Source organism: Rhinolophus sinicus, linkage group LG12 (genome assembly GCF_036562045.2).
Source record: "Rhinolophus sinicus isolate RSC01 linkage group LG12, ASM3656204v1, whole genome shotgun sequence".
Taxonomy (NCBI): Eukaryota; Metazoa; Chordata; class Mammalia; order Chiroptera; family Rhinolophidae; genus Rhinolophus; species Rhinolophus sinicus.
In genome coordinates, this window is record NC_133761.1 from 37,399,563 (window position 1) to 37,411,651 (window position 12,089).

Consider the following 12,089-nt stretch of genomic DNA (forward strand, 5'->3'; position numbering starts at 1 on the left):
ATTTTTAATCAGCCCAAGTGTTATCTTGAAAACTAATGCATACACTTTTTTCTCATCAATAATCACTGGTGAAAATGTTAAATATCCCCTGTTGCAATTTATCTCCCTCAATACTTTTATCTCTGCCTTCAGGTTGATTCTAAATCACTGGGTTTGACCTTTCAGGCAGTTCTGTGCAGAAGAGGAACTGTGGCATGAGCATATTTTTTCAGCTTATTTGATGACTGTGTCTCCCAGACAGGACCTGAGGCAATTCCAAGAGGTGGTGATAGATTTCTTGACTTGGCTTTTCAGGCACACCCCCATATTATGAAAGATGATACACATGGCTTGACAAGGATTGTACTTGATTAAGCTCTGCTGATTATCATTTGCTAATTTGGTATCTTTTGTTTCTAATTTTTTCCCTGGAAGATTTTGTTCAGTGTTTATGCTGGTGTGTAAGTTAAGCAGACTGATAAATGGCAGGCTGCTTTTTTTTCTCATTTGTTCTTACCATTCAATAAGTGTTTAAGAAGCACTGTCACCTTTCCTAGCTGGTCTCCCTATCTGGGTCTGGATCACCTCAAATCCATCCTCATGTGGCTGCTCCCAGAGTTATCTTTCTAAAACACTAATCTGACCTTGTCAGTCTGGTGCTTAACACCTCTCTCTGCTCCTCAAGGATAAAGTCCCAACCCTTTAGCTTGATGCACACAGAAACACCACCTGTTTCTACTCTCAGCCTCACGTGTTCTATTCTGGTAACACAAGCTGCTTCTCATTTGCAGACATGCCATTTCATTTCGTTACCCCTCACCTCTGGGTGCCACAGTGATGGGATGGGAAAGCCAGAGAGGGGACTTAGGACCTGTTTGGTGGCAAGGATAGTGTGCACCTCCTCTGCCTGAGCACATAGATGCTGTGCTGTCTGCCAGAGCCTGGGTGTGGCTTGACCAGCAAGAATAGAGAATGCATCCTTTGTCCTCATTGAAGGCTTGTTCTGAGGGCTGCTGCCTTTCTGCTCCATCTACCAGAATTTCTCAATTTGACACCGCTGACTTTATCCCCTGAAATGAAGAATGGGTCTTTGGGAGTCAGAATCTCTATCTTGCATGACTCTACCCCCAGGTGTAGAGCCCTACCAGACCACAAGGTAGTAACAAAGAGGTCATTGTGTGGCCATGCCCTGCAGACATTGGGGGCTTATCTCTGTGTGAACAACCTCTGTTTTTACATCTCAGCTGGTATACAACATTTTATGTCCTGTATATTATCTCCTGTCAATTGCTTCTTATTTTCTATCTCAAAAGACTTTGCATCTCCACATATAATTGTTTCTTTCCCACATGAGCAATCTTTCTATTGTACTTTCTATTGAACTAAAATTGGGTTATGATGTTATGTGTGTTTGTGTGTTCACGGAGGAGAGGGGTTTCTGGAAAGTGGGGATCTTCTCCAGACTCTTTTCCACTAGAGCCCACAAGGGCTCAAGAAGGACCAAGGCCTTCTCGTCTTTATGTTTCCTGACTGACATACAATGGGTACTGCATGTCAAAGAGGAGATGAGAAGCAAAGATGAATGTAACACAATTCCTCCTCTCAGAGAGCTTATGTTCAGTAAGGATTTAAAATAGATACTGAAACAATTAGGACACTTTATCAGGTAGTATGAGATTGTAGAGGATGTGGGGAAAGAGGATGGGGGGTCAGGGAAGCCTATCTGGAGAGGACAGCATTAAGCGAACCCCTGACTAAGGGGGAGAATTTTTTCAGATTTTGGGAAGGGCAGGCTGAGCTAATGCAATCATGTGTCAAAACCTTAATGAGTTTTTCTCTTTACAATGGATATTATCATTTTTGTTTAACCACTGATATAAATGGAAATAAAAATTAAAGGAAAGTTCACCAAGAGGTCCTCGGTCCTCCAGGCATGGAAGAGTGAATAAAATAGTGCAGTTGCTATAATCCATAATGTACCTTTGCTTTGGTTCCTTCATCATTTTTGAGGTCCTGGGTACCATTGAGACTTTGACAAAGAAACACATCCTCTTCCTAGAACAAACTTCATATATGCACATACACACAATATTTAGATTTTGGTTTCTAGGGGTTCACAGATCCCCAGAAGTCCTCTAATCTCAGTTAGGAAGCCCGACTTAAGGGGTTGTTCTATTTTTCAGCAGGTCTCTTGGATTAGGAAGTTTTTCTCATTGAATTATGGACACTGTGCCTTGAGAGAGACCCTCAAAGTCCCATAGAACTAATTGCTTAAATGATATTTAAGTTCTTGCTATACTAGCCTGTCACATGTTGTTTAAGCCCATTCTTGAAAGCTTCCAGAGTTGGGAACTTATTGTTTTTGAAACAACTGTTTCTGTCTTGGGTAGCTCTAACTGTTAAAATCTTCCTCATACTAAACCAAAATTGTTTTCTTGATTTTTCATTTTTGGCCCTGTCTGGAATGACCTGGAATAAGAGCAGATAATCTATCTTTCAATCATCTCTTCCCTCCCTGAGTTTATTTTGGGGTTTGATCCTGAGGTTCCTGGGAACTCATTCTCCACACAATGTGGAAATCTATATGAAAGCATTTCCCTTGCTGTCTTTTGAGAACTCTCTTGAAAGAATCAACAACTTTCTGCTGAATGAATGAACTACTCCAGAGTTAAATAAATTTGAGGAGTACTGCATTGATTTCTGCTTCTAGGAGAGTCATAATGCATATTAGCGTATTAAAAACTCTGATAAATCCTGCAGCACAGATTTTTACATGGCTCTATTATCATTCTGAGAAGTAGGTTTTTGGTTTTTTTTTCAAATATATTGTGATTCATTTGGGGAGATTATCACACATAATAAAGTGACACAAAGCAATACATAATTATGACTTAAAAATAGGCAAAAAACGGTACATAATGTGTCTCTATTCCTCTTTGCTTTGGAGTAAAAAGAATCAAATAGCACTGCCAGTTTCATATATATATGCATGCTGGTGACAATATTTAAATATTAGATGTTTTCTCATCTACTTTCATGAAATAAATACCGGAGTAGTAATTAAAAAATTAGGTTTTTTTAAAGTCTTTTTCTATTTAATAGAACATCTTTTAAATGTATAGAAATAACAATATCATTTTGTTGCTTACAAAAATAATGTACATTCATTACATAAAATTATAAAACAACTTTGAAATATTTGAAGAAATAATACAAATATCTATTAATCTCACCAACCAGAGATAACATTAATTAATATCTTTTTATATATTTTGATATATCTTTTGATATTATATATATGTATATATTACATATTAGATATGACATATCTAATATACATAACAAATATAACATACATAATAAAAGATGTGGTTGTATTTGCATCATTGTTTACATATGTGTGTAACCTGCTTTTTTTTCTTAGCATTAGAGGTAGGTTTTTGCTGACACTGAATTGAGAACTGCTGCTCTGTAAGATAATTTTCAAAGAAATCTAGGGAAAATAATCTTTTAAGGGAACTAGTCATCCCCAAATTAATTTTCTCTCTTTTTGCCCTAAACAGCCTCTTGATTTTGAAACAGCAGCCATTCACAACATTGTGTTCCAAGCGGAAAATCCTGAGCCTCTGGTGCCTGGTGTAGAGTACAACGCCAGCTCTTTTGCCACGTTCAATCTTTTTGTGACGGATGTGAATGAAGCACCCCGATTTTCCCAACAAGTATTCCAAGCAAAAGTCAGTGAGGATGTGGCTGTAGGCACTAAAGTGGGCAATGTGACTGCCAAGGATCCGGAAGGTCTGGACATAAGGTAGAGGAGATCAGGGCTGGACAGGCCTAGAGATGCTATGACAAAGGCCAGTGAGGAGGAGGGAGGGCTGGGGAGTTGGCCTGACTGCAGGGCTCTCTCCTAAGGGAGCAGCCAGTGATCGGAAGCCATATCCCAGTGTGCTTGGTGCACTTGAACTTGGTTTCTATAGGTATCAGTACACTGAGGGCTGGGGGCTGGGAGTGTGGAGATTCAGGTTCAGACAAGTGGGAAACATGTCAGGTTCCCTCCCTGCACACTCACTGTCGGTCCCGCTGAGAACTGGTGAGTTCAAGAGAGGGGGTCTAGAGACAGCTCTGTGTCTGAACTAGTCCTACAGGCCAGGGTTTGAGGAAGAGTTCCAGCCAAGCCCCTAAGGTGGACTAGAGTTCTAAACAGAGAGAATAAAGCAAAAGTTCAACTGGACAGACTCAGCCAGGGTTAAGGGAATCTTCTGAATGTAGAGTGTATAGGTTCTTTAGCTCTTCAGAGAGCAGGTCTGGAGCAACAAGACTTATTCCAGAGCCCACCCCAGGGGAGGCTAGTGCTCAGGGTGAGGTGGTTAAACAAAGCGTATAAATCTTTCCACCTTAGCAATTTTCAACCATTTTTCCCCCAGTGTAATAGGATCCACATAGATTTTCCTTAAAAAGTACAATGATAATTAATTTGCCCAAGAAATATATGTATCTGTATATATATCTATATCTGTGTCAATATCTCTAACCTCTTTAAGATCACATAGTTAATTAGCACATAGATAGGACTTGAACCCAGATCTTTTGCTTCTGTTGTATAATATGAGCCCTACTGTCTAAGGCATAACAAATATTTCAGCATGACTTAAACCAATGCATGTGGTCACGAATTCCTTAACTTTCTCTAAACAGTTGAGGGGAGCCTTGCTTTCCTGTGAGCCATCATTTAGGTACTTGGAATCAGTTTTTTAAGACCTTTTTCTAACTCTCTGTCAAGGAGTAAAGTTCTCACCTACTGTTTTACTCTTCTAGTTTACCCCTTCTCTAGTTACATAAAGACAAACATAAGAGAGGAAAGACCATTGAAGACTATACTGTATGCTTTAGTGTATACATCAGTCACAAATTATGATGGGGAACAAATGTTTATAATTTTACAACCATTTATTGTTTAATAAATGCTCTGCTTCCTTCATGAAAATGCTATAAAAATCATTAGTTAAAAATAAGTGAATAAAAATTTGAACTTATGAGTGGGGAAAACAAAGGCATTTAAGAAAATTTCTCAGATCAAAGAAAAGATATAATGTATATACTATTAAATTGAGATTAGGAGATGAGGAAGAAGACCAAGAAGGGGAGTGTTCTGTAAAACACAGTCCTGGAAGACAAATGACAAAACTGTTTTGAGAATGAGGAATAATCAGTAGTTCAAATGCTAATAATAAGACAGTTAAACATTAAGATGACTGAAGGTTTTGGTCTGAGTAAGTTAATTCTTCTCTTTCTCTCAGTTCCATAAACTTAGTCCATTAGTACCCAATGGATCGTAATCCAACACACCAGCAACTATTAGAGAGTTTTTTCATTGAAATCTATTCAGAATGCAAGTGCTTCTCACCACTTCTGCCAAGGTTTAGGCCACCATCATCTCTTTTCTGGATTCTCTTTGCCCCTGCCACTCCTCCACCCTACCCTAAATCTATTTGATATAATTAGAGTGGTCCATTAAAAAAGTAAATCAGATCATATGACTCCTCTGGAAACTCTCCAAAGAGTGTCTATCTCACTCAGGATGAAATCCTGATTACATAGGATTTCTTGTTCATCACCTGTACATGCAGCCCAACACATTACTTGGCATATAGAATATACTAACATTGGGAAAAAAGATTAATTTGATGAACTAATACATCATAACTTTTTAATCATTACCTTTTTCATGGACATGTAGGTTGTTTCCAGTATTTTTTTATTATTTAAAATGTTTTGACTATACATGCATATAATTCTTTTACAACTTCTATTAAATTGTTTTTTATTTGGGGAAAATTTCCAGAGGTGAGATTCTTCAGTCTAAAGATATGGACATCCTTATGGCTATGCTGTATTGCTTCACAAAGGGCTGTACCAATTGGTTTTTCTGTGGTTCTAGTCTTGTCTCTCTCAAATTCATCTTTCACACACCTACCATTGAGTTCCACTGAAAACACAAACATGACTAAATCATCTTCCTGTGTAATACCATCCTGTGGCTGCCCACTGCTTCCCATGAACTGGATTTTTCCAGTCTCTCTGGCTTCATCTTTTCCATCCACTGCTTCCCATTTTTATCCCAACACTGCCGAATGTCTGATTCCCCCACACCTGCAAACTATTCCTCAGCCTTTCTGTGTTAGCTTGGGCAATGCTTCTGCTTGAAGCAGACTCCTTTTTCTGATCTTAGTTAATATCTACTTTTTCAGAAAGACTGCTCTGATTCCTATGAACGTCTCTGGGATTCCATAGGACACTTTCCATTGCATTTACCACATTTTATTGGAATTACCTATTTCTGTATTTTCTCCTCCACTGGCCCCCTTTTGTAATCTCCTCTCTTGAACCACTGCCTGGTATTTGCTAAGCACTCAATAGATGTTTGTTGAATGAAAGAATTCACTGGGCTAACTGCAGCCTCTGAGTATCCACCCATTTACACATTCACACAAAGTCTTTAGCACTGGGTGTTCAAGTTTTCTTAGAGGGGTGGGTTGCTAATCAGTTTTAAAAGACACTTCCAGGTTTTCTTTGGAATTCTTTGTTTGCCAGAAAAATTCAACTTTTTCCCCTAGAGTTTGTGGCTATACCTTTTTTTTTTTTTTTTTTATTTGCTGAATATAAGAGTTTTTGTTGTGTATTTTTTTCAATTAAAGTTTATTGGGGTGACAATTGTTAGTAAAATTACATAGATTTCCGGTGTACAATTCTGTATTACATCATCTATACCCTTTTTAACAGAACAAGTACAACTTTGTAAAGACGAACAAATCCTCCTTTTGAAGATAGATGTTATGTAAACAGAGCAGTAATAATACTAAATAATGATCCTTTAAATATGCTGTAAATAATATGCAAGGGATGGTGCTGATACAATAGCATAGTGATGCATAAACTAAATTCATGTTTTCACACAGAATAATGTGGACTTTCTTTTGCTCTTTTCACCTTATAAAGTTATTCGCTGAGAGGCGACATGAGAGGTTGGCTTAAAATTGACCCTGTCACTGGTGAGATCTTTAGTGTGGCTCCGCTGGACAGAGAAGCTGAAAGTCTGTATCGGGTACAAGTGGTGGCAACCGAAGTAGGTGAGGAAAAATAAAGTATCGTAAATTATTAGGGGATACATCATTAAACATGGGAGGGAGGGGAAGGAAGGTGGAAAAATTCACTGGGTCAAATTGTCAGAACATCGTATAACGGAAGGACGAGAATGGTACAAAAGTGAAGGGAAGTGCTTCCTGGTTTTGTTTTTAAGATGAGAACCACTTGTGCCCTGAGCAGGGCTCTTTCAGGTAGAGTTGTACCTGCAGTCTGGCTAGGCTTCATGGATGCTGCTCATTCTGTGGTTTCCTGTAGGGGCCACAGCTCTAGGAAGGTTCCCATGTGCCCACCGAACTACCCACCTTCTCTAAAGTGGTGGAGGGTTTCTCCTGGGTGCAGGTCAGACCACTGCCTTGCTGACCTAGATCATTACTTGCTCCTTGAACCTCAAATTGCAATACCTCATGTTTCATCTCTTTTGAAACAAAATGTTGTATGCAGTGTTCTCAACTTTGATATGTGCCAGAATCACCTGGGGAGCTTATTCAGTACAAACACTAGGAGTTCATTCCGGAAGATTCAGATTCAGTGGGTTTGGGTGGCCCTGAGTATCTGTGTTTTGATGAAATAGGGTCAGCTTTGGAAAAGAAAGTCTTATTATTTAGATAAGCCAAGAATATTTGAATCACACTTATGTAATCTTTGTATCCCATTTAATTCAGTTGTGATAATATATATCACTGACTGGTTCTGAAAGTGGAGTTCCAGGGAATTTAAAAAATAAAATAAAACTAAACTCATGGAAATAGTATGCTTACCAGTGACAAGGCTGGTGATTAAAACATTGAGTTTCTTTGCATTTAAATTTTTCAACTTAGAGTAGGAATTCTGTTGATCTTATGCTGATTAGAGCCTCTAATAAATATATCTGTGTGGTTTACCAAAAAATGAGAGTTGAACAAATCATGACTAAAGAAATATAGTTTTAGACCGAAAGATAAACTTTCAAAATGTGAGACTGAATTGGGAGCTGGAATGGGGAATATTCCAGTAGGTGAGAATCATAAAAATGTTCCCTGTGTGTGAAAGGATTAATAAAAACAAAAGTACTGCAGTCAAGTGAAACTAGTGAGGGTAGAAATGCAGAAGTGTGTGCCGAATGTAGAATGGATGTCAGTGGACGGCCCTTGCTGAGGCGGATCAGGCGCTGGCTCTCCCCACTGTTTGCTTCTAGTTAAGCACGTTTCATTATCACATTGTATACATTTAACTCTTTTTTTTAAACTTTTATTTATTTAAGTGTGTTTTTCCAGGACTCATCAGCTCCAAGTCAAGTAGTTGTTTCAATCTAGTTGTGGAGGGTGTAGCTCACAGTGGTCCATGTGGGGATGGAACCAGCAACCTTGTTAAGAGCACCGTGCTCAAACCAACTGAGCTAATTGGCAGCCCCCATTTAACTCTTTTTTTTTTAAAATTAGTTTCAGGTGTACAAAACAATGTAATAGTTAGATATTTATTATTTATATCCATAACACAGTGATAACCTCTCTCCCCAATCTACTACCCCTCTGACATGACATACAGCCATTACATTTCCACTGATTCTATTCCTAATGCTCTTGATATAAAAGCTCCAGATGAATGAGGAAGAAGCTTCTGGCTGGGTGGGCCTGCATGCTGTGCATTCCACTACAACATACTGTGGGGGTCAACACTTCACTTTGGATGTGTCCTAAAGGCGTCTCACATTTAGCAGTTTCATGAATCAAAACCAGGGTCCAAAACCCTGCTCCATTTGCAGTTGTCAGCCCTGAAATGATACAAACAGATGAAATAATCTTAAGAGCACAGTGGCTTTTCCTCCTTTGGTTAAGTGTAGTCAGGAACAGAGAAGACAGTTGAAAAGAAAAGCAAGAAAACAGAGTTTACTGGAATTGAAGCCTGTTGGAGGCAGAAATTATAGAAACAATATCTGTGATTGACATCAGAGAGAATGACAACAGTCAGTGTTTTTAGATTGCACTGACAACCCTGTTTTAAGCACCCAGTGTAAGAACTTAGTCCTCATACAACACTACAGGGTAGGTATTATTATTGACCATATTTTATGAATGAGGAAACCAAGGCACTGAGCAGTTCAGTTGCCCACAATCACATAGCAATTGCTAGTTGTTCAGGCTACAGAGTCCAAATTTTTCATCATTATACCATAGTAAATAACTATTGTGTAGTCCTTTACTATTTTCTAAGAACACTGCATGTGGGATCCTTATAAAGCCACATGTTTTACAGCTGAAGAAATGAGGCTTAGAAAACTTAACGTACATGACTAAGTCACTGTTAAGGAGCAATTGAGGGTGTGGGCTCTAACATGGGTTGGAAGCCTCTCTTCCTCTATGACCTTGGGTAAGTCATAAAACTTCTTTGAGCCTCAGTCTTCTCATCTGTAAATGTAAATCAGAGTTGTTTTGAAGTAATGTATATAAAATATTAGCACATAAATCTTAGTTATTATTATTATCATTATCATTAAGATTTTTTAAGGGCCAGCCCAGTGGCTCAGGTGGTTGGAGTGCTGTGCTCCTAACGCCAAGTTCGCCTGTTCGATTCCCACATGGGCCAGTAAGCTGTGCCCTCTACAGCTAAGATTGTGAACAACAGCTCTCCCTGGAGCTGGGCTGCCAAGAGCAGCTGGAGGTTGGCATGAGCTGCTGTGGGCTGCTGAGTGCTGCCATGAGTTACCGTGTGCCACCATGAGCAGCCGGTGGCAAGCATGAGTGGCTGGCAACCATCATGGCCTGCCGTGGGCTGCTGTGTGCTGCTGCTATGGGCTACCGTGTGCTGGTGTGAGTGGCCGACCAATGACTGGTGACCGACTGCCTCAGCCTGGGGGAGCGCAAGGCTCATAATACCAGCATTGGCCAGGGAGCTGTGTCCTACACAACCAGACTGAGAAACAATGGCTTGAACTGGAGTGGGGGGGCGGAGGCAGAAGAAAGGGGGGGAAAAAGACTTTTTAACCAGGAAATGAAACCAGGCTGATTCTAAAAGCTTATTATCTTTCTACTATCTCAGTATACCCAGTTGCTTGAATTGTAAATTATTTTTAAAGAAAATATTCTTTCTTATTAAGAGGAAATGAAAGAGCTGATACCATGTTTCAATCACTCAATTCCTTAGGTGGATCCTCCTTGAGCTCCATAGCAAGTTTTCACCTGACTCTTATGGATGTGAACGACAACCCCCCACGGCTAGTCAAGGAGTACACAGGTTTGCTCTTCTGCTATCCCCTCAGAGAAGCTGGAAGTCTCATTTTCGAGGCCACTGATGATGATCAGCAGTCATCTCGGGGTCCACACTTTACATTTTCCCTTGGCAGTGAAAGCTTACAAAACGACTGGGAAGTTTCCAAAATCAATGGTGAGTTGTCAAAAGTACATCAAGAAAAACTGATGGATGGTGAAATTAGTTGTTATTTATCTTGGTGTGCTTGCAGGACTCAACACAGAGCTTTCTTCTATGCTCCAGGAAAAAATTTCATGCTTTTGAAACTTGCACAGGGAAGCTCTCCAGAGGGGAGAAAGCCCCAGGTTTTGAGGGAGTAAAGATTGTTAACACACAGGACCCCACTTAGTGTAGATGGATAGTTGTACAATCAGCAGCAATTGCAAAATTTCCAATGGCAGCTGAGAAACAGATTTCATAATTATTTTTAAAAGAAGCTTTATTGGAATATAATTGACATACAATAAACAGCACATATTAAAGCATACACTTTTATAAAAATTGAAATATTTATACACCATTGAAGCCATCAGCACAATCAAGATAAGAATATTTCCACCACCCGAAAAGTTTTGCACAATCTGTTGCAATCCCTGTTTTCAGCCTACTCTGCCCATCCCTCATCCCAAAGTAACCACTTACGTGCTTTCTGTCTACTATAGTTTGCATTTTCAAGAATTTTATCAAAATAAAATAATATTATATGTACTCCAATTTCATTTAGCATACTTATTTTGGGTTTTATCTATGCTGTTTATGTATCAATACTTCACTTCTTTTTATTGTGCAGTAGCATTTCATTATATAGCTAACTATATCACAATTTGTTATCCAATCACTTGTTTATTGTCATTTAGGTTGCTTACAATTTTTGCTACTACAAATAAGGCCCTGTGAACATTTGTGAACAAATATTTTGTTGGAGCATATGCTTTCATTTTCTTGGTTAAGTATCTAGAAGTGAAATGGCTGGATCATATGGTAGTTGTATGGTTAAATTTTTTAAGAATTTGTCAGATTGCTTTTCAAATAGTTTGTAACATTTTTTATTACCACCAATGTATGAGAGTTTTAGTTGCTCAACAGCCTCCCCAATACTTGCTGTGTTCAATCTTTTTAATTTTAGCCATTCTATTTCATTATAGTTTTAATTTATATTTCCCTAATAACTAATGGTATTGAGCATCTTTTCATGTGCTTATTTGCCATTCATACATCTTCACTGGTGAAATGTTTGGTCAAATATTGTACCCGTTTAAAAAAAATTGCTGTTTGGCTTCTACTGTTGAGTCATAAGCATTCTTTGTCTAGTCTAGATACAAGTTCTCTGTCAGACACATGTTTATAAATATTTTCTTCCAGGCTGTGGCTTGCATTTTCATTTTGTAACAGTTTCTTTTGAAGAGCAAATTTTAAATTGTTGATGATATCTGACTTACTTATTTTTTCTTGTATAACTTTTGACTTTTTTTGTGTGATGTTTAAGAAATTTTTGCCAAACTCAAGGTCACTAAAATTTTCCAATTGTTTTCCCCCAAGGGTTTTAAAGTTTTACCTTTTACATTTAGTTCTATGATACATTTCTCGTTAATTTTTGTATATGGTGTGTGATAAAGGTCAGGGTTCATTGTTTTTAATATGGCTATCTAAGTATTCTAATTACTTATTGAAAATATCCTTTTCACACTGAATTGTCTTGGCGGGTTTGTCAAAAATCAAGTGACCACATATATATGGATCCA

General features: G+C 38.5%; 1 protein-coding gene across 4 annotated transcripts in view; it reads left to right on the plus strand.

Annotated features, from left to right (window-relative positions):
* The window catches only part of CDH17 (cadherin 17), a 124,380-nt gene that overhangs the window by 83,180 nt on the left and 29,111 nt on the right, over positions 1-12,089 (plus strand). For all 4 annotated transcript variants that reach the window (XM_019719225.2, XM_074316428.1, XM_074316429.1 and 1 more), the window contains 3 exons: positions 3,543-3,787; positions 6,976-7,106; positions 10,243-10,482. In XM_019719225.2, coding sequence (XP_019574784.2) covers positions 3,543-3,787; positions 6,976-7,106; positions 10,243-10,482 — 616 coding nt within the window. The remainder of the gene's footprint in view (positions 1-3,542; positions 3,788-6,975; positions 7,107-10,242; positions 10,483-12,089) is intronic.